This window comes from Neomonachus schauinslandi, chromosome 3 (assembly GCF_002201575.2).
Source record: "Neomonachus schauinslandi chromosome 3, ASM220157v2, whole genome shotgun sequence".
Classification (NCBI taxonomy): Eukaryota; Metazoa; Chordata; class Mammalia; order Carnivora; family Phocidae; genus Neomonachus; species Neomonachus schauinslandi.
The window spans coordinates 71039024-71063172 of NC_058405.1; the positions used below are offsets into that span (position 1 = coordinate 71039024).

Consider the following 24149-nt stretch of genomic DNA (forward strand, 5'->3'; position numbering starts at 1 on the left):
TTTAAAAAAAAAAAAAAAAAAAAAAGAACCGAGTCATGCTTCATTATAACCTTAACAGGTTTCTTCCCTTAGAGCAAATACTAACAGAAGTGTAAACAATGCAAGTTTGGGCTAGCACTAAAAAAAAAAAAAAAAAAATTAAAAAACAAAAACAAAAACAAAAAAACCACCTTAAACATTCATTTTATATTCTATAACTGATCTATTATCAGAAGTTTTGGGGAGTTTTATCTTTTTTTTTTAACTTCTGAGGGCTCTTGTTTGTGGTAAAGTTAATAATGTCTCTTCAAGGTTTTAGTCATTCTAAGGTCTTGTTAGAGGGACGTCACTCCCGAGAGGGTCTGTGTTTGCTTCAGCCAGGTGCCTTGGGATGTCACTTGCCCAGGGCCACTTTTCAGTAAGTTTCTTTGCCTCAGGTAGTATAAAACTGAACCTCAGATCACATTACAGCAGGACCTTGGTTACTATTCCCAGGGAAGACATTGGCCTCACCCCACAAATAATGGAACATAGGCCCACATAAACAGATGTACTTGTTTCTTCCACATATGTTTTCGATTCCGCCCTTTCACTGAGGATGCAGTCCCTTGACAGGGCTGGCTGTATTTATGTGTTAGTCTCAGTTTCAACTTCTCTGAATGGTGTGGGCCTAAGGCCCTGTCTCCGGTCTTCTTGTGTGGTCATTGAATCTCACACCCTTAGGTGTGTGAGGCCTGGAAACCCTAAAGGACTGCCATGCCATCAGCTTTCTTTTATTTTTTGGCCATTAGATATTTCTCTTACCCTCTGGTAAGCTCACTTATGTATATACAAGGGTATTTGTTACATTTTATACAGAATTCCTACATTTTTAAAAATATTTCTATTATCATAAGTTCTTGAAGGTCTTATCCTACAGTTTGTTGGCTTTGAGGACTCTTATTTCTAGTTTGGTGAGGAACTCCTCAGCAAGGCTTTAGTTGTAGGATTTATGTGTGGACAGAAAGGGATGTTCAGTAAAATTCTTAAAGTATGGATGTGTTTTAGCTAAATTTTAAGCTTTTTGGATGCAGGGCCTGTCTCATTTGTTTTTTGTGTCTGTGCATTTTTAGAATAAGAATAATCTTAGAACTTGACTATATGCTAGACAAAGAACATGAGATATCTAAAGTTCAACTGGTATTATTTTAATATTTGTAGAAGTTGTGTAGCCCTTATACCCTGTAAGAATGCCATTGTCCATTCTAGTTTTAAGGTCTTTAGAGTTAGGCAGAAAATGGAATATTTTAAGGTTTTCAAGTTTAAAAGTCTTTAGAGTTACATGGAAAACACAAGGCTTGTCTATCTTTAGATAAAGAAGAGCAAGTTACAATCAAGTAATTAACCTTCCTGAGAGTGGTGGAATTCTACCATTAGACTAATGAATTAGTAATGTTATCATCCCCTCCCCCCCCCACCTTTGAAGTGATAGAATGACTGGCGTAGCAGCTTTAAATAAGGATTTAGTGTGTCCCATCAAAATTGCTGACAAAAATTTTGTTACTATTCCAGCTGTCAGGTTGTGGATAATATCAAAATGTTAAGAAGGCAACCCCCATGATATTAAATAGGATTGTATAATATTTGGTGTGAGAATGTCTATAGCTCCAGATCTCATATCAGCTGAAATTTCTGGTTAAATGTTACCTTGGTTAACTTGGATGATAATTGTCTTCTGTAGTGGCTAAGCATCTTTCAACTTCAGGAAGATTTAGAATTAAGAATAGAAATGTCTAAGAGAATCAAACTGCAGTAATAATATTTTTCTGTTAAGGGATATGTGCATATTTGTTATGGCTAGTGAGGATGATAAGCATGCAATTCCAACTTAAAATGTATTAGGGAATAATGGAAATCTGTGTTTTTTTTACATAATTTATGTTAAGTACTTTTGGGGAACATTAGGAGAAGTTTAAGCTTATATTATTTATAAGTCTAATTTACTAGGCTTATAAAAATATTTATATGTAAATTATTATGCTTTACTGAGTAAGACAGTTGAGGAACTAAGAAGGAAATAAAATATATTACATTTATAAATGTAGGTAAAGAATTTTGGTGGCATTTAATTAACCAGGTATGAAATGGGACCAAACATTATGTAAAAGCATCTTAAAAATTACTTCTAAAATCTGCCACTTTTGTATGTGGGAAAAGATTTATAAGCTGGATCTATAAGCTTTAAGGAATAACTGAATTTTTGCTTTTTTTTTTTTTTTTGATTTTATTTCTTTATTTGAGAGAGAGACACAGCGAGAGAGGGAACACAAGCAAGGGGAGTGGGAGAGGGAGAGGGAGAAGCAGGCTTCCCGCTGAGCAGGGAGCCTGATGCGGGGCTCGATCCCAGGACCCTGGGATCATGACCTGAGCCGAAGGCAGATGCTTAACAACTGAGCCACCCAGGCACCCCGAATTTTTGCATTTTTTAACTTGAATAAGTTGAATATTTTAAATATCAAAGTGAGCTTCTGAAGAGTACAAAAATTACCCTCGTGGATACAAAACAGCTCCTGTCAGCATGACCTGTAGTATTCAATGTGTTTCTTGATTTGATTGATTTGTTAGGTAATAGGGAAGATTTAATGTGGCCTTTCATATTTTGTAGCATATGTCTTGTATTCATTAAGATTTCAGATATTTATTGAAAAAATTAATATTTTGAACAGACTCCTGAATATATCATCATAAAATATTTGTTTTTAATCTGATAGCAAACAACTAAAATTTCTAAAGTTCTTTTTTGGAACTAGAACTTATCATTAAAGGTTAACTTTTGTGAAGTCACTTGATTTATGAAGAAGATGTCACCGCAATTCAGTAGGGAAAGGTGGGTCTTGTCACTAAATGCTTCTGGGTTAATTGAATGTTTATGGGGGGGGGAATCTTGACCCCTCCTAACTCATACTATATAGAAAAATTAACTTGAAATAGATCATTACTTAAAATGTAAAAGGTAGTAAGAATACACTTCCAGAAGAAAACATGGAAGGATGTTATCATGATCTTGGGATAGCAAAGATTTATTAAACTGGACACTAAAGTATTAAGACAAAAGACTGATAAATCAGAATTCTAAAACTATGAACTTCTCTTCATGAGGGGATACACCATTAAGTGAGTGAAAAGGCAAGCCATATACTAGGAGAAGATATTTGCAATGCATATATCTGACAAAGGACTTGTATCTAGAATATATAAAGAATGACAGTCAATAAGAAAAAGTCAGACAGCTGATTGAAAAAAAAAGTGTACTAGGGACTGGAATAAGTTACTCTGCAAAAGAGTATGTTTCATACTTAAAACATAAAACACCATGTTTACGTGGCCAATAAGTGTATTGTTGAAAAGGTGCCCAACATCCATAGTCGTTCAGGAAAGGCAAAGTAAAGCTACAATGAGATACCATTACACCCCACCAGAATGGTTAGGATGGAGCAACTGGTACTTTCATACATTGTGGATGTGAGTGTAGAATGGCATCACCACTTTGGAAAATTATTTGGCTCTATTTACTAAAGCTAATGTTATATATACACCCTGTGATCCAGCAATTCTATTCCTGGGTACATACTCCAAAGAAATGAATGCTTATGTTTACCATGAACATAATCCCCGTATTCATAGAAGCTTTAATAATACCCTCAAATGGAAAACAGCTCAAGTGCTCATGAACAGTAGAATAGATAAATTGTAATTGTATTTATACAATAGAATACTACACAACATTGAAGAAAGATAAACTCATGCTACTTGCAGGAGCATGGATAAATTTCACAGGTAATGTTGAAAGAAAGAAACCAAGTACAAAGTATGTACTGTAGGATTCCATTTTTCTGAAACTGAGATAGGCAATACTAATCCATGATAATAAGGTCAGAATAGTGCTGACCTTACCAGCTGACATTGGCTAAGAGGAACCATGAAAAAGCTTTCTGGGATAGCGGGAAATGTTCTATGTCTTCATCTACAGGTTGTTATATGGTATTAAAATTTATTGAGTTGTGTAATATATGTACATTTTACTGAACATAAGTTATATCAATGAAAAATAGATTTACAAATTTTATGAAGTATTATCATCTCCACCGACAGAGGGAGAACGTGAGGCTTATAGATGTTAAGTGATAGGCTTATATAATCAGTAATTGGTGCACCTGGGAGTAAAAAGCCACCCAGGTTTTCGGATTCTAAGTCTAATGCTGACTTCAGATCACCATGCTGTTTTTCTGTGAAGTTAGGAATAGTGATTTGCAGTGTTTTTATGTCAATATAACATCCAGCACAGTTCCTATACTTAGTAGGTAAATAATAACTTTACTGATTTGAAAAAATAGCAGTCATGTATTTGATGAGAGTGGACATTAAAATTCTTAATCTTTAATGTTTGATTTCAAATCATAGGTCCTCTCATTTCTGTTTAAGCTTTGTTTTTTGCCTCCTGATTTCTTAACAAACAATTTCTCTTGGACTCAGAAGTCTCATATATTGACTCCAAGTTCTTATAGCAAAGTATCATTATGAACTAATTGGAACTTATGTTTCTTATCTTTTTATTAGATAGGGAAAGAGATGTTTCATTGTTTATTTCTGGAGTTATAGGTTATAGATTAATATAATAGCAAAATAAAATTATTTTGCTTTCTTTTCCAGAAGTTAACTTTAAGCAATCTGGCTTATGTTCTTGGGCATATCTAGGACTTGTTCTAAATTACTTATTCTTGCAGGAGCATGGATAAATTTCACAGGTAATTTAAAAAATTAGATGAACAAAAAAATTAGAATAATCATTAAGCAGAATGCTAGAAGAAATAGAGCTCAATAGTTAGGAATCTTAAGAAGGAGCCTGTATAACAATTGGAGAAAATTGTGTTAGTATCTTAGACCCTGTTTCTTAATATGGTGTGGAATGAAGGGCCTCTTTGAAAGAGGTCTTTTTCCCTTTGACTTCTGGAACCACAGAAGAGTGGTGCTATAATACAGACATAAGACAGTTTTCTCTCTGTTGCCTGATGTTTTATGGAGACTTGCCAGGCAGTAATCTAGTAGGTCAACCAAGGATATGAACTCTGAGCCCATGTCACTAGGACATGTGTATTTCTGGAACATGCCAGAAACTTTGTAGCAACTCTATAATTTCACTTTTTAGGTGCTCAGATCTTTTACTTAGTGTTGTTGTAGTACAATCACATTTAAAGTTTTATTAACTACTGAGTAGATAATGTGAATAAAATTTATGTAAGGTATAAGGAGTCACAATACAGTAGCTTCTATGTACCCACCAAGGAGTTTAAGATAAAGAACTGTACTATTACCTTTGAACACCCCCTATGAGCTCCTCTGCATTCTGTCCTCCTCCCCTTTCAGAGTAAGACACTGTCCTGAACTTGGGATTTATTGTTCCCTTGCTTCTCTTTACTTTTAGTACATATATTTGTGTCCCCAAACGGTATCCTATGTTGCCTACTGTATGTGTCCTTTGAACTTACTTTCTCACTCAACATAAGGGTCCTGAGATTCATCTTTTGTTGTTGCATGTAGTTATAATTCATGTTCACATGTATATTGTACCCATTATGTGAATATATAATAATTTATGTATCTGTTCTGATACTGGACATTGGGTTGTTTTCAGGTGTTTGCTATTACAAGCAGTGCTGATAAGAACATTTACATATAATATTGATAGTTAATATGGCTTAGAAAGAAGAAATCCTGGATTTTGGAGGAGATTAGGCTTATTTGCGTATGATAGAAAAAGGCCTATTTCTTCCCATTCCTAGAGGGGAATAGAGGAGAACTGAGCATAGTGTAGACCACCCAGTCTTTGGTCTGCACATCTACCAGCAGTTCTCTACATTTGGAATACTGGGAGCTAGTACAGTGTCGTCTTCTCTTTGACAATCAGGGCAGAGGTTGATGATGCTTTGTAAACCTACTGACGTCTCTCTTTCAAAAGAGGCCAGTAAAAGAAGCCTTGAGACTTATTTTTTACCCAGCTTGGAAGCTGTCACTGAGTCCTTAAATTGAAGCATGACATTGTGCAGTGACGCGCTAATGGACGAAGTACAGAGCAGAATCAAGGATGTCCTTTGGGAAGCTGACAGAGTCTGTTACAAATGTAATGTCAACCTGCAGTGAGATGGAACTGAAGACTCACAGACACTGGCACACTTTCTGGGAGATATGTGACTTGCCACCAGGCACATCTGGCTTCCCGAGTGGTTTCATTCAGACCATTTATGAGCCTATCAGAATATTGAGTGGCAGGACAAGGTCAGCAGCCGCAAGCACTTGGAATGCAGCCTGTGTAAGAGCTTTGAAATAATTCTTCTCCCAGCACAGCTTTCCTGAGCCGAATGCATGTGCAAAATGGACTACACAGGACTCCAAAGCGACTGTTAAATAGCAAGCCAAAGTGGGGAAAGCACAAGCTGAGAAGGCAGAAGTGTTTCAGGATTCTCTACCATTCAGCCCTAAGCAGTGAGGCCTAGCGGGGCAAACCCAGCAGCTGATGAGCAGCCTGGCATGCAGCTGGAAGGGACGGGCTTGCTGTTGGGGAGCAAAAAGCTTCAGGCCGGCTGTGCGTCTAAAAAGCAGACCCACAAACAATGACGGACTATTTGAATAGCCGGTGCAGCTGCTAACAGAAGGGCAAACTTGACACGTGTTCTCTGTGGAGGAGATTGTTGCTCTCATTTTATTGTCTTTGGCCTTACCCGTGGGTCTGATTCAGGAAAGACATTTATGCATGCACAAATGTATAAAAATAAAAGTAAAGTTCTGCTCTACTACTTTCCACTCCTTCATCAAAATAGAACAAAAGTTCAGTCAAAAAATAGTGGTTGCAATGAAATAGTAGGAATAGAGCATGTAACATTTTTAGTTTTGTTTTTTTTAATCAGTCTCATCACATGTTTATTTTATTGGCAGATACTAAGAGACTAATCATGCACTAGAACTAATACCACAATAATATCTTTATATTTGAAAATGCCTTGTAGCCATTGTACTATGCGCTATTTTCTGTGATTTCCTTTTCTGTGATTTCTTTCACAAGATTGCTTATTCATCTTTGTCTCCTCCCAGGGCCTAGCAAACTAGTGGCCATATACCTCCTAATAGGTGGTCAAATACTTGTTTAGCTGGACTGAACTCCAAGGATTCCGATGTCAGCATGTTATAACCTAATAGACAGACATCCAGTTTTCACCAGCTTCACTTATCCTTAGCAGTTTCATGTGGTGGTCTAATTCCAACAGTCTGATGATGCTCTATTAGACCTGCAGTATGTCAACAGTCTTTCACCTTTGTTGCCTCGAGTTTGCATCCTTCCTGGCTTTTCATCTTATTTTCCTGTTTTGCTGGATTCCAAGTTATATACTTGTTTAGCTAACATCCTTCACCATACATAGTTATCGAAGTTCTTAATTCACATGTGGGAGCCTATGTAATTTGAATGTTCCTGTGATTACTTTTGACACTGTCAGAACATGAATAACATTTTCACACATAAATTAATTTGTATATAAAAAGATTTCATTGTTTAGCCTACTAATTTGATGACTGAAATGTTGGATTTTCCAGTAAGGAAGCAGAGGAAATCATTTTGACTGTCAATAAATTAATAAACTATGCAGATAGACATATTTTGAATCCTCTCCTTTCAGCTTTTAATGCTTTTGTAAAAATTGAAGTGTAATTGACACTTAATATTATATTAGTTTCATATGCTTTGGTTTTTTTTTTTTTTGAAGTTACTTAGTTTTGGCTTAGGACAGTAATGAATAAAGTAATTGGCTTTCCATTACGCTATTATTAGATGGAAATAGTCTGTATTGCCCTCTATTGGTGATTAGTTATTTTTGACAAAATAGTTGCTGTTATACATATTTATTTGTGTTTAAAAATTGTGTCAACTGGTATGTTTTACAGAAAAGCACTTTTTTTTTTCTTAAGAAAAACACTTTTAGAAACTGACCTAATAGTTATAGCCGTGAATTGGCAAAAGGGGAACAACTGAGATTTGGGGCTTCTTGATTTAATAGTTTTATTGACTAAAGTAGTTTGAAATATTTTTGCCTTTGATTAATTTTCATTTTAATTTTTTCTTGTCAGAGCTCCACCTCAGATAAGGCGTCCCAATCGAGAAGTAAGACCTCTGAGGAAAGAAATGCCAGGAATAGGAGGCCGGGGACCTGTAGGCCGAGCACATCCTATATCCAAGAGTGACAAACCCTCTACAAGTAGAGACAAGGATTATAGAGCAAGAGGAAGAGATGATAAGGCAAGACTCTCTTTGTAACTCATTCCCTTAAAGCCCATGACTTTTGGTGCATATTATATATATATTTTTTGGCTTTTCAGGGTACCCCGGTTTTGACATTGAAGAGATTAAAAAACAGTCTGATTATAAAACCTAAGCAGTCTTTGCATTTTGAAGGCCATTCTGCAATGCTAATAACCTCAGAAGTATATTTAAAAAAACATACACACAGATCTTTAGTAAAATGGATCTTGGAAGAAATATTCAAAATAAAGTTTTAAAACGTAAAATATATTTTAACAACTATTCTATATTAAAATGAGCAATAAATGAAAGCTGTTGTAGGGGAAAGACTTGGATGTAGATTTTTTTCTCTTAATTAGAGAATTTTCCTTGGTTGGGGTTCACTGTGTACATTTACTTTATCTGGGAAATTGATGGGTGAATGAATATAGTACTAGGTAGAAATTCTGTCCTGCCCTTAAAATGGACTTTAGATAATGTTATAGAGGAGGGAGCAGGCCAGGGTGATCCAACCCATCTTTTAGCCTTAATTTTAGGGAAAAGACAAAATTAGATTTTTAGTGATAGCATTTTCCATTTCCATTGTGAGATCATACATGAATGATGATTATTATTGAATTGCCACCAAGAAGTTTTAAATTTTCCTAGCTAGGGGTTCAGGATATGTCCTCATGTTGATGCCATGACATTTATAATGAAAATATAATTTATCACTAATAGCAAGTTGTTATCCTTCAAAATTAGATGCTGTGTTTGAATATTTTTACCATGTATAATTTCAGTCAGTAGATCAGGACTCTGCACAGACCACCTTCCCAGGCCTTGTGCATATTTAATCTGTGGTAGAATAAAACTGGTGTTTTTTGAGTATTTCTATTCATGAGATAGATTCAAAGATAGATTCTACTTGTTCTTGTAATTTGTCAGAGCTATTATACCATAAAACAGTGATTCCATCTCTGATACTTGTTGGGATTTGTGAGGGGGCACTAATTAATGAATGAATTAATCATTCCTGCTGGTGAAATTGAACTGGTTTTCTGCCATTATCAAAAACCACCTGAATGGATACTTAAAAATCTCTGTCTTATGTGTCATCTTTGTTTCCTCCCTTGTTCTTCATTTTTGTCAGCTAACCTTGGTTTGCATTTTAGAGCATAAAGTAGGGTCTGAAGTTCAACCCTCACTCTGCTAGTAGCTTTTAGGTAAACTTTTAGAACTGGGTGGGGAACTTTTAGTCTTTACCTTAATTTCACATAACACAAGAGAATAATCTTGGTCATGGTTTATTGGATGCTTCCCTGCTAGACACCATTCAGAGTGATTAGACAGTAATTGAGGAAACAATCCCATGAAGTAGGTAGTCATCTTATAAATGAAGAAACTGAGGTAGAGAGCTGAAGTACCTAACCCAAGGTCAGAGAGTAAGGAATGGGGCTTGGAATGGAATTTGTGAAGTCACAGATCTTTTTCCTCTTTATTTTAGGATTTTTTCATATTATGTAGTTATCCCTACCAAATGAGATTAAAAATATGGATTGGATTTGAAAGGAGTCCCAGAACAATTAAATAAATGTTGATTTTTAAATGTGATTCGCAAGCAAAGAACAAAGCAATGAGGCAGCATTTGTTGAATGTCAGATTTTTCTGGAGATTGCAAATTGTCTCTTAAAAAGTCCCAAATAATTTTCTAAATCTTATTCTTTCATTGACATGTAAGTACTCAAATGTCACTGGAAAGTAAGCCCTTTATTTAAAAAAAACAAAACAAAACCCTACAGTTGTTTGAAGATCAAAGATGTTTTCTGAGTCACTCTGGACACAAAAGGGACTACAATTTAGAAAAACAAACTCATGCAAAGTTTATTAGAATTTGAAAAGTGTACTTGGTTCAGTTATTATTGTAAGCACTGAAATGCCCATTAGAATACTAGTGTCCTTAAAATTTACTGAAGGCTGTGATAGGGTTTGAGGGAGTTTAGGTGAAACTGACAGATATACACAGCCTTTGAATGCTAATTTGAAAATGAGTACCTTGTATTGGAAGGCTCCTCAGAGATATTGTAGTCCCCAGTGTTATGTTTTGAAAATTAGTTTTGTGTATTGCAACCAGCTTAAAAAAAAAAAAGGAGAACAGACTAGAAAATTCAGAATGCTTTAGTGATAGTAAGGACACTGTTATTTTGAGAAAAAAAATATTTAGTTATATGAATATATATAAAAACTTAATCATATAATTATATATTAGTATATAGTAGCTCATGATCTCAAATGAATTTATTATTTTGTGTCATGGTCAAAAGTTTGAAAGCTGCTGCTGTACTCCAACCACTTAACTTTATAGATGTAAAAAAAAAAAAGTAAGGACAGGAGAAATTACATATCTCGCCCAAGATTCTTACTGTCTTTGGATTTTTTAGTTTAGTGTTGCCCAAACTGTGTTATGGGGCAACTAATAATAATTGCAGGAGCAGTTGTTACTCATCCTTGAGTACACTTAACCTGTACTAGCCCCTTTTTGAAGTTTTATATGTATATTGGCTTATTTAATTTCTATAAATTCCTGTGACCTCAGCATTATTTTCCATGTTCTACATATGAAGAAATTGAGGCACCAGAGTCACACCTGCAAGTAGATGGGGGAACTAGGAGCTGAATTCTTTAACACCTGAGCTTTTTTTTTTTAAAGATTTTATTTATTTATTTGACAGATAGAGACATAGAGAGAGAGGGAACACAAGCAGGGGGAGTGGGAGAGGGAGAAGCAGGCTTCCCGCTGAGCAGGGAGCCAGATGTGGGGCTCGATCCCAGGACCCTGGGACCGTGACCTGAGCAGAAGGCAGACGCTTAACGACTGAGCCACCCAGGCGCCCCTAACACCTGAGCTTTTAATCAGTATGCTATATAGCCTCTTATTTGAAAATGCTTAGCATCTTATTTTAATGTATCATCAATACCTGTTTCTTGTAAGAGTTCCAGTTCATTTTCTGGGAGTGATTAAATCTTCTTTTCCTTTTTTTTTTTTTTTCTTAAACTGTTGACGGGCTTCAAGTTGGGTCCAAGCTTAAAAATACTGTTTTTCAATAAGTAACAATCACTTTGTATAGTGATCTGTTGTTCAGCCCTTACAGTTTTTCTCTCCCTGAGGTCCACAGAGTCATCATAAAGCAGGTTCATTACCTTGTTTACTTAACACACCTTTATTATGTGCGTACTTTGTGTTTATCATACTTGCAGGTACTGGGAATAGAGACTTTAATAAAATGTGACTCTTGGCTGCACGTTGATTATTTTCTTATTGATGAGAGGGAGTGAGATGAATCAATTAACCTTGACAGCTATATTTTTCAGTCTTATTTGAATGTACCTGAGAAAATTTGATGTATTACTATTTAACTATTTAAGCCTAGAGTCAGTATAGAAATACACATAGAAATAACAAATGCATTTTTTTAAATTGAAAAAGGATGGTTTAAAATTAAATATTAAGTAGCAGAGGAAATGTTTTTGTATTATAACCAAAAATAAAGTTAATTCATAAAACTCTGATTCTCAAGTATTTTTAAAACTATGACTTTATGGTTAATTAACTCTTAGCGAAATGAGCAGTGCTTCCATTATGATCTCATGATTAAAGCTATGTATATATGTTTTTAAATAGAATTCAGATTGAAGTATGATAAATTATGTTAATAGAATTGATTTAAAGTTATTAAACTTAAAGGAATTCATTTCATTGAATTACATGTAACAAATGGCCCTTTCTGAAGACTTTCCTTCTCATCACTGAGTAAGTCTAGGGATGTCTGATGTGGAGAGATGTTGTAAACTGGATTGAGAACTGTTGATAAGTGATTATACAAATGAACAGTGAGTTGAGAAAAACTTTTCTTTTTCTTATGAAGAAAAGGATACTGTCATATGGGGTACTATTTGGTGAACGGTGATCATCTAACTAGCAGTGTATTGGTAAATGTTCAATAACTAGTTTTCTGAAAAAAGTGTGTATATACACATTCACACGTTTGTTATAAATCTGACTGATATAAAGGATGTCATAATTTACAAATAAATATATGGTGCTCTTTATTGTAAATTCTGTAGAGCAAATGGACTCTCACAGAATGCCTTTGCTGACTTTTGCTCAGCTCTTATATCTGTAGCCAACCTATGGTTGCAGTTAACAATTGAATAAAGATGTAGTTCTGACATGAATGTTGGTTGGTATTTTTTTTTTTTTTCACTAATGAGTCAGATGAAGGTAAAACAATAGAAATGCATGTTGGTAGTTCACTCATTCATCAATTATTTGAGCAACTTTCGTGAAGCAGTTAATAGTTTTCAAATACTGGAAAAATATTTCCTTAATTTTTGTACTATTTACAATGTAACAGCTACAGAAATGGCATACTTTTAAGTATCCTCAGCATTATTAACATCTTCCCCATTATTTTCTTAAGTCTAGACCATTAACAAAACAATAAATCAAGCCCTGATTTGTAGCATCAGCTGATTTCTGTGATATAAATACTTCTTTGACCCATTTCAAGCTACCAACATGATGTCGCTCAGCTCAGAATTGAGATGAGCTTGGACATCCCTGTGACTGTGGGCCAGTGGTTTTTTTATTGCTAATTAGTAATTCTGATGTTGGGTAGCTCACAGCCTAATAAGAGCAATGATCCCTTTGGTAGACAGAACTCATTGTTAGAAAATTGTTTTGCTGATCTGAAATTTATATCTTTTCTTACTTTCTATTGGTCCTGGTTCTTTCTTTTGGAATAATATAGAGGAAATAGAGGTAAATAGGTCAGTTGGTCATGTGGCTCCATTAGTGTTTTCTTCTTCAGCTTAAATGTCTCTAGTGTCCCTGATCCTCCTCTAGATGATGTGGTTTTTGAATCTTTCATTGCCTTGGATATTCTTCTCTGGGTGCAATTCACTTGTCACTTGAAATGCAAGACCCAGAGCTAGTAACTGACCATCTTCCACTTAATCTGCTAATGTGAGAAGACATGCAATAAAATGTAAAAACCATCATTTGTGCTTTAGGCCAACGTGTGTCATTAATTGACTTTATATAATACTGGGTTAGTCACTAATTTCAGCCTCATTTTTTTCACATAGAATGATTAGCCAATACTAATGAAAGATCATTATCAAACCTTTCCTTGATAAGGGTAATTTAGATGTTAGTAAAAAGATGCTAAAATATTTGCTTTAATGAGGAAAAAGGTCTGTCAGACTTCATGCTAAATATCAAATTCTTGCTAATGTTGACCCTTGTCAATTAATGTGAAAATCTAAGCAAAGATTTCTAAGATCATTTCAGTGTTATTGCAGCTATTATTATTATTATTATTATTATAAACTGTTCAGGTGGTATCTTGGGTGAGGTTATCTTTATTGCTTGAAATAAAGTCTCTTTTAAGTGTTACAGTTAATCTAGCTCATTAACTGAAACCACAATTACTTATATTTGATATCCCTATTCCAGTTTATCAGAGTATTTGTTATGAAGGATAATGGTCACCCATTTTGTTGATTTCCCAATGTCACCAAATTAATTATTTTTAGTTTATCTAAATTTGTTTTTTAATAACCTCACCATTTTGACTTGGAAGAGTTCCTAGAATCTTTTTTGGAGTACTTAGGTTGTATCCAAATCTCATCTCTACCTTTGATAAACTTTGGATTCTAGGGCAAGTCATTTTATTGGCTTACACCCACAGTTTCTCTTCTGTGAAGAAAGGCTTGACCTTGAGTACTATAACACAGGCTCTTCTTTCTCTGCTTCTACTTCTCCCTCTACCCCATCCGTTTTCCACACAGTAGGCAGAAGGGTCATTTAAAAATATAAATCAGATCCTGTCATTCCCCTATTTAACACATTTCAAAAATTTCCCGATGCATTTAGAGTAAAATCCAAACTTCTCCCTGTATCCTATAGGGGCCTAGGTGAGCTGGCCTCTGCCTGTCTCTCCAATCTGTCTTATTTGTTCAGTACCTCTTAGCCATACAGACCACTTAGTTTTTTTTCATAGCATTTCACAGTTTGATTATATGTGTTTTTGTTTTGTTCACTTGTTACTTGTTTCCCCTACTAGACTAGATGCTCAATGAGGGCAAATAGTGTATTTTCATTCGCTGATAAAACCTAATGCACAATGAAATGTATTAGACAGATACTCACATGGTTATTCTTAAATCCTCTGATTCTTACTACTTAGAGATAAGTGTACAGCTTTTTCTTTCCCGTGGCAGTGTTTATCATGTCTTTCCTACCACTTGGGCATTCATATTAAAATGGATGTCTACTTATATTTTTTAATAATAATTTTTTGGTAAGTCTAAATTACAATGCCATATCATGGCATATTAAGTCCCAGATATGTTGGTTTCTGTTGCATTCTTTAGTTGATTTATTTTTAGAAGAGTTTTTAAAATGATTACAGGGAATTTCCAGTGATTTGTTTGAATGTGACTTTGTAGCCTTGTCCTCCCTGTATTATAAGGTGTGATTCGTAGGCTGAGCTTATTTTAAATTTGTAGATGTTATGTTTGTTGTGTTAGGTATGCCAGAAATGTACTCTTTTTGATAGTGTCACTATTGGTATCTATCATCTGAAATACAAGAATCTTTCTGAAAATTTAGCTTAATATTATGTCACTGTGCTACCCAGAAACAGTAAATTATTCATTTTTTGGGTCAAGGCACCAAGACTACTGTTTGGTCATTTACCTAGTGGCTTAATGAACTCAAGCATTTGCCCAAGGGGAGCCATTTAGTCCCCTGTCAGCACTTATGATCAAGCCTATGGTTAATCTCAGATGACGTGTGGTAGGAGAGGTTCATTCTTTTCTCTCTTCAGATTTAAGCTTAGGAAATTCACGCATTTTTTTGACCACTTTCCCTTTCACTTTTGTATTAGACAGTAACTGTGGGCTGAAGCTCTAGGGAGGTATTTGGCTCTGTCTCCTGAAGTAGTTCCAGTGGTTGAACTATCTCTAGCAACTGAGCGCATTTCATTTAAAGCTCTTCAAAGCTGAGTAAATCTTAGCAGAACCCCATAGAAACCAGAGTATGTAATTCTTTTTTTAAGCCACCATATTGTTAAATAAAGAATTTGGGGTAAAGTATACTGCTTTAGTGGTCTTAATAATACTATTTAAAAAGGTCCTCTTACCATTATCATTGCAGTGACTTTGTGATGTGGTCCAAGGACTTTACTGGGAAGAAACCTGAATCCTGGGAGGTGCTGAGAGTAACAGGGAAAAGGCTTTGTAAGATGCAGTTCAGAGTCCCAAGGCTTTCCTCATCTGCAGCCTCTTTCTCAGCTTTGGAGGATTCATAGTTTGTAAAGGTCTTAAGCTTTAAGCTGACTTAGTTAGGCATGAGGTGGTCTGATGTTGTGCAAAGGGCATAGGTTTGAGGAGTCAGGAAGAGCTGCATAAAAATCTCTGCTCTGACATTTAATAATTATGAACTTGATTAAGGTACTTCACCTGAGTCCCAGTTCCTTATTTGTAAAACAATACCTACCTTATTGTGAGTATTAAATGAGATAATATACGTGAGATTTATTGTCATGTAGTAGGTTCTCAGTAAATTAATGTTGTTCTTCCTCTGCATTAATATTCTGTATATTCTTTGGTGGTGGTGGGAATTCCCTGTATCCACAAATTCAGAAGTATCTAGCAAGGATCATTTTAATCTTACTTGAAACTGTACCCCCAAGGATGTAAATGTGAAGAAGTGTGTAATAAAGTTGGCCAATTCATCTGTTTCTGATGAAATAAACAGGGGAGGATGGCATTTGGGTAATCAGAAAACTCTATCTTAAAATAATGAAAAATTACTTAAAATGATTACATTATAATATTTTGAAAGCTCAATGATGTTAAAGTTATCTTGTTATTGACCAGTACTTTTTTATACCTGTCTACAGGGAAGGAAGAATATGCAAGATGGGGCAAGTGATGGTGAAATTCCTAAATTTGATGGTGCTGGGTATGATAAGGATCTGGTGGAAGCGCTTGAGAGAGACATTGTGTCCAGGAATCCTAGCATTCATTGGTAAGTCTTTTAAGTTCTTGAATTAAAGCAGCAGAGAAAACAAGTTATTGGTTGGCCTTGTGTGAATCTTTTCTTATTATCTATGACTATGATTTCATCATAATAAATGCATGTATAAAATTGACAGGACAGTTCTTCTTTCAAAATCTAACCAAGACATTTTACATGTTAACTTGATGTTGACATAAATGACAAAGGTTGTTAAGTGAATAACATATCCTAATTAATAACTGCAGTATGTTTTCACTGATCATTTTATGCAGTATTAATTAAAATAGTGTTCTTAATATAATTTCATAAATAAAAAATTTAAAAAATTAGTATTGACCGTATCTGGTATCTGTGAATAAACATGAAACTTTGCTGCTCTTGCAAAGGGATGACATAGCAGATCTGGAAGAAGCTAAGAAGTTGCTAAGGGAAGCTGTTGTCCTTCCAATGTGGATGCCTGACTTTTTCAAAGGGATTAGAAGGCCATGGAAGGTGAGCATTTATTAAAATAAAATAGGTATAAAAATGATGCTTGCGTGATCATGAATGACAGCATTGTGGTTTTTTAAATGTGTTTGTTAACCAAGTTAGTAAAGATTGGAGGAGGTTTTTGTACATCCTAAATACCTGGATTTGAATTTGTAGTTGAGATGTGTTGTCTCTCAAGAGGAACAGAGTGTTGAAACTACAGTCTTTAGTTAAGTCACTCCCCTCAGGTTTGCCGGGTTAGAGATTAGCTTTAAGAATTTTCTAGATGTCTGTTTCTGTAAATAAGTTAAGAAGGAAATTAAATAGTAGATAGTCTTATAGAATTTGATCAAATAAACCTTTCTAAAAGTTGGCATATTTCTCACTAATTAATTGCTTTGATCACTTCATTTAGGCTTGATATTATTCTCAGACATGCCTTCCACTTTAGAGTAAAAAGCCTGCTTAAGACTAGTTCCTAAATCCATTGTTTTTATTTTAGCATATTAAAAAGCCCTTCTAATAGTGGCTGCCTGGAAATTTTTTTTGGTCTTAGTCATAGGCAAAGGTTTCCTTTAATCTGATTGGTAGAGTGAAATAAAACCATGATTTTACTTTGCCCTTCTGAATTAGCTAGGAAGGCTGTTTCCCTTCTCAGTATCTTCCTCTTTTGACACATCTAAAAGTAAAGAGGAGGAGAGATTTTATATTTACACAAATAGCTTGGAATATTCATGGCATTTTGATTGTCTTCTACAACTTTAAAAACTTTTATAGACTGGTATAGATTTACCTAATTTTGGTAACATTACCATCTTTATTTTAACTTTTAAAACGGTATTTAAAAGAGAGAAAAAAAGTCTTAAAATAGGTATTTAAAGGAGTTTTAAGACAGTGAGCTTGGTAGGTATAACCTACCTCTATCATGATGAGCCCTGTAAGTCTTTATCGGGAAGGTGGTTTGCACATGTAGAAAGATCACCTTGGTCAGCAGTGTGAAGGATGGACTGGAGATGGGCATAGGTGGATATAGGTGAGGAATCTGATGAAGGAGGCTGTTGTAATAGTCGAGCTGAACAATGAGAACCTGAAAAAAGACATTTGTTATTTGACTAGTGAGAAATGGGTGGATTTGTGAGAGATGTTTAAAATGTAAATGATAATATTATGACTGAGTGTTTATAGGGTGAGGGACAAGTTGTATGACTCCCAAATTCCAGGCTTGAAGGAGTGTGCAATTACTCCTGACACCAGCAACCCTAAATTGGACCAAACCTTACAGGTTGAAGGCACTTTTCCATGGGACTGTCCTCATTTCAGATGCCAAATGCAAACTTGGGCATCCCCAGGTCACCCTAACTACTGGTCAGCTGGCTGTAAATTTGGGGGTTCTTACTACCCCCCCCTTAGGTTTGGTAATTTTCTAGAATGACTCACAGAACTTAAGAAAATACTGTACTTAAAATTACAGTTTTACCCTAGCAAAAGGAGGCAAATCAGAGCCAGCCAAAGGAAAAAATGCACAGGGCAAGATCTGTAAGGATGCTGAAAGTGAAGCGTCTGTTGTTTTCTGCCCGTAGAATCAGGATGCTTTGCCCTCCTAGCGCATGGATGTGTGGCAATACATAGAGTATTGCCAACAGGGAAGCTCACTCAAGCTTCAGTGTCCAGGGTTTTTATTGGGGTTTCATTACATAGTCATGATTGATTGAATCACTGCCCATGTGTCTCAGTCTCCAGTCTCCTTTCTTTCTCTAGGTCTAGTTGGTATCATATGACTCAAGGTCCAGCCCTCTAATCCCATGGTTGGTTTTTCTGGCAAGGCAGGCCACCATCTTGAATCATCTCATTAGCATAAACTATATAGGGGCCCACCATGAGTCACCTCAGCATAAAATTTCACGGTTCAAATGAACAACAAAAACACTCCTGTTACTTTGGTAATTCCAAGGATTTATAGTCTACTTCCTAGGAAGTGGGGAAAAAGACCAGCCAAATTCTTTATTAAACAGGGTGCACACTGTAAACTGATCCTGGAAATTGAGAAGATGAGCAGGTTTAAATAGAAACAAAATATGTTTAGGTAAATACTCAGCAAGTAATTGGAAATAGAGGTCTGGAGCTTAGGATAGAGTTTGAATTTAAATTAAAATTGTAATAATATAGGTGTGGATGAGATTGTTCAAGGAGGTCTATAAAGGAAAAAGAGCAAGAAGCTTGGAATTGCTTTGAGAATGTAGAGGGCAGGGGAGGAGGAAACCTGGAAGGCACTGAAGAGAGTCATGAATAGGAGGAGCAGCAGGGGAGAACAGTGTCTTAGAACCTAGGGCAAAAGCATTTCAGGAAGAAGGGAATGAACATCAGGTATCAGCACCATCAGAGGTCAGGGAGAAGGAAAGAAGATATAAGTTGAAAAGTGAGCATTGGATTAGTAAATTAGGTCATTTTAGTGAATTAGTGGAGACAGAAGTGAGATTGTAGCTCATAAAAAATAGTAAGTATGAACCGTTTCTTTAAGAAGGTTGGCTGAGAGGGAGGAAGTGGATAGTATCTAGAGGATATGTAGGGTCAAGCGAAGGATTTTTTTTTAAACAGGACAGATTTAAGTATGTTTATATACTGAGGGAAGGAGCCAGTACAGAAGGAGAGAGGAAATAGAGGAGATAATTGAAAGAGTAATGTCACGAGGAGCTGAAATTTATAAATACTGTGTGATTTTATCTATGTACAGATGCCAGTGTTGGAAATTAACTCATATTAGAGGTGGCCACATGAAAGACATTACAGGAACTGAGCGGGCCTTCAAAGGGGACATTAGAGAAAGAATGAATTTTGCTATAGCTGTGCTTATACCATTAGTTGTTTTTACAGTTTTCAAAATATCCATCTCATTCACAGTTATAAGCTCCTTGGAAAGCAAAAAAAAATTTATAAAAGTAGTGTTTCAAATCATCTTTCTGGGTGTCAGAATTCTATAGCTAGTGTTAACCTTAAAAATAAAGCTGTCAGTTATTTTATCAGCAAAAAATGGGTTTATTTGGGAATAGCAGAGAATTGCAATTTGGGACATGCAAGCTATGGCAGAACCATAGGCAAGTCTCAGGAACAAAGGAGAAGAACACTTCTTTATAGAGAAAAGGGGAAATTGGGAGGGCTGTAATAAAGAAAAAGTCTGTTGGAATAAAGTGTGAGGTTCCAGTATAGTGGTTTTTCATTGGCTGGGTTTTGACACTCTCTCATTGTTGCCAGGGCAGGAGAAAAACCTTTCTTCCTCCTGCTGGGGTGGTGAAGTAGCTAATGTAGAATAGACTTGCAAGGCTGGTCTCTTCCAGTTGGGTCTGCAATTGACTAAGAGTTGTAGGGCATGAGAGCTCCCCCTTCTGGCCCCGCAGCTCTATTTTAAAGGAGTTTTCCTTTCATTAATTTTCACACTAGAAAAGGGTTTAGACAGTTTCTGAATTTGTGAAACTTTATGTGTGCATAGTTTTCAAAGTTTAAATCCCCAGAAGCTTATTAGTTAAATTAATAAATGGGACAGAATTCTTTTAAAGATCACCAACTAATACACACACACACACACAAAATGTAGTATTAACTTTGTATTTGAACTCCCACTGGAAGAAGAAAATACTGAGTATTTGAATATCCAGCAGTCTTCAACACTAGAGGATTGGTGTTTCTTGAATAACTTTTACTCCTTATTGACTTATTTTTACAGAAGAGTTTTTTTGTTTTCAAAGTGAGAAGTAACTAAAATTTAGTTTTTAGTCTATATTTAGTGGCTCTTTCATCAGTAACACTATTTTATATAAACTATTAATTGTGTAGCACATTAAGCTGATAAAATGCTAGCTAAATTGATTACGCTTGAATTGCCACTGGATTTTTAGTTACCTTAGTAACTAATAAGTGGATTTCTACTTTTGATTAAAAACTGTGTATTATGTGTTGTGGAAGACAGGTTTTGTCCCTTAGGAGGGTAAGGGATATATAGTTCTATGAGATGTGGTAGAAAATGTCTGACTTTCATTATGTTTAAGCAGAGCAGTCACTCTTAAGCCATGCTCAAAACTGTACATATTTATCTTCTTCCAGGTTTAAGAAAATTGGGTAGGTTCTTTCTCAACATATTAGAAAATTTCTTATTGTCTGGGCCTTTTGTTAGCCCATCTCTAAGTACCTCTGATTTGAGATGTTTTGTGAAATCAGTCATTTTTTTAAATCTGTGAAATGATACTATGTCAAATACACCGTGATTTTGCTGTGACAGTTGAGCTTATCTTTTGATGGGAAAATTTTTATGTACATCAATAGCTGATGATATTTTATAAGAATGCATTTTAATCTGATAAAACATTTAATACAGCTTTTGAAATTTCAGGGTGTACTGATGGTTGGACCCCCAGGCACTGGTAAGACTATGCTAGCTAAAGCTGTTGCCACTGAATGTGGCACAACATTCTTCAACGTTTCCTCTTCTACACTGACATCTAAATATAGAGGTGAATCTGAGAAGTTAGTCCGTCTGTTGTTTGAAATGGTAAGTGATGATATATGCAGATTTCAAAGTACTGTTTGTGTAGGCAGATGATACCCCTTTTACATCCATTCACTTAGGGATCTGTTTTTAAAAGGGCAAATGGAGTTGTAGTTGAACAGTTCATCCTGACACATGAGTAAGGTATGGGGTGGTGGGTTTTGTGGAGTAGTTGATGTGTCTTCAGTGTTTCTTCCTCTCTGAGGTAAGGGAAGGCCCTTTGGCATCCTATCCAGTGAGGGTGGAAGACACTTTGGAAATGTGTGTGGTGTGATATTTCTGGATTTCTAATGAGCTGGTTGAGCAGAGTATATTTTAGTATATGTTTTAAAAATTAGAAATCAATCTATCATTAAAGTTTGTTCTTTTTTCATAAGGGACTTGCAGTAGCTATTTAAGAATATATATTGGAAGATAGAGATGGATGATTTATCTTTAAAAAGATTTATATTATGGAAATTTCCAAACAAAAAAGTAGAAATAATAGTGCTATGAATCCCCATGTATCTGTAACCCACCTTCACCAACCATCTTTTATTTTTAGAAATTTCCATTTTCTGATGTAAATGATTTAATCTCTGTCAGTAGCCAAATGGTGGCAATAAAGCAGTGAGAAATTTCTGCTCTTTTTTTAACCATTGTTTTAGGAGGAGGAAATGGCATTAAAAAATTCAGATTGTTTTATGAGCTCATTGAATGGTTTCTTTAAAATGTTTTTTACAAAGGCTAGATTTTATGCGCCCACCACCATCTTCATCGATGAGATAGATTCTATCTGTAGTCGAAGAGGAACCTCTGATGAACATGAGGCAAGTCGCAGAGTCAAGTCTGAACTACTCATTCAGATGGATGGTAATTGATATTTAATTACTGTCCCCAAACTGTTGTATTTCCTTTTTGAATTTTGGGTAGATTCATATTGTGGAAATTCTCAGTGAATGGACTCGAAGGCAGCCTGAATTTATTTGTAATCATTTGTTCATCCACCCACTTGTTCAGTTTGTTCATGCACTCAGATAGCATTTACCGCATACGTGTTATGAATCACATGCCATTTCAGGTTCTGAGGTTACAAAGAAAAGGAATGTCATGGCTGGTAAGGACTTTACTAGGACTGCAGAGCTTCCATAGATGTGGTCCAGGGCCCCAGGGATCTTTAAGGCCCTCTTAAAAGGTCTGCGAAGGCTAAACCATTTTCATGATAATATCAAGACATTATTTGCCCTTTTTCGCTCTCATTCTCTCACAAGAATACAGTGGAGTGTTTCAGAGGCTGCAAGACATTTGGGATGTCATCATAGATGGAAAGCAGCAGCAGATAAGAGAACCCAGCTGTTCTCTGTTGAGTCACACATTAAAGAGATTTACAAAAATGTAGGAAAACGCCACTCTTCTTACTAAATTTCTTTTGGTTTTGAAAATCAGTTGTTTTTCATAAAATGTTATTTATATTAACAAATACTAGAATTATTGTTACTTTAAAATGAATTAATATTTAAAAAAATTCTCAGTTTTAATTTCTAATGGTAAATATTGATAGATGTATTCCACACACACAAAAGCTCTTTGGAGCTCAGTAATTTTTAAGAGTATGGACAACATATCATGAAACCAAAAAGTAGAACCACTGATCTAGTTGGGAAGCAGGCAACTTAACAATACATTTTAAATTGTGTGGTAGAACTAAACCCTGGGTGTGGTGAAGACGCAGTAGGAGAGGTACCACCCAGACTGAGGGAGTCATGGAAGGGAACAGCCAAGTTGGGCTTTGAAGCTTTGGTAGAAGTTACTCAAAGAAATGGCAATGAAGGAAGAGAGTGATGGGCCAGAGCTGCCTTCAGAGGTTTATTATTCTGGTAGTTGTGTGGCAAATGTAAAATGTGTTAAAAAAAATACCCAGAATGTGTTGTTTCAAAACAGCTATGGTTCTACAGCAACCGTGGATACTTACTGAATCCTTACAGTGTGTGTTATGTAGTGCCAGGCGCCATAAGGATCCATAAAGCAGTGTAGTATATGAGTCCCTGCCCTCCCTGAGTTTATCATTTTAATTCCTGCTAAAGTATATTTTGGGGGAGGGATCTAGAGGAGAAATACATTAGATGTTTTAAAAATACCACTGAATATAAATTTAGTCAGCTGAATTTCATCAAGGGGTGTTTGTGACTACTGTTGGGGATTATTAGTTGCATAGCTTGATTCTTTGTGATAATGATTGAAACAGGAGTTTGGTAATAATTTATTAAGAAAATACCATATTGAACTGGGTTGCTTTAAATTCACTACTTTGTTATGCCAGGCCACAACTAGAAACTCTTAGTAATAAAGTTTGTGAGTTTTGTTTTGTTTGTTTGTTTGTGTTTGTTTGTTTTTACTGCACATTTTCCAAAGTTTCTATTGTGTAACCTGAAACTTTTTATTCTAAAACTTTAATTCTGAAAAAGTAGACTCAAGGTATATATGTTTGGTTTGGTATAAAAAGAAATGATATTTTCAGTAGTGATGATTATTAGGTTCATTCTCAGATTTTTTGTTTTTTCCAAGTCACTTAGAAGTTTGAAGGATAAAATTATTGCAGTATATCCTGCCATATTATGATTGCTTGCTAGTACATTAGCAAATGTGAACCTTCTTCTGTTCTTCCTTCTTGAGAAAATAAATTAGACTAACAACTAAAATAAAAATTTTTTGAGGGACTTCATGATTTAAAAAAGGAGTAAAACAGCGTAATCTCCCATGCCTTTTCTTTTCAGAGCAAGTATACACTCATT

The 24149-nt window shown here is 35.4% G+C and overlaps 1 protein-coding gene across 1 annotated transcript in view; it reads left to right on the forward strand.

Annotated features, from left to right (window-relative positions):
- Positions 1–24149, forward strand: part of KATNAL1 (katanin catalytic subunit A1 like 1) — a 76352-nt gene that overhangs the window by 34550 nt on the left and 17653 nt on the right. Inside the window, exons 4-8 of the mRNA XM_021678267.1 lie at positions 8134–8302; positions 16255–16382; positions 16760–16865; positions 21223–21381; positions 22104–22230. Of these exons, the coding sequence (XP_021533942.1) occupies positions 8134–8302; positions 16255–16382; positions 16760–16865; positions 21223–21381; positions 22104–22230 (689 nt within the window). The remainder of the gene's footprint in view (positions 1–8133; positions 8303–16254; positions 16383–16759; positions 16866–21222; positions 21382–22103; positions 22231–24149) is intronic.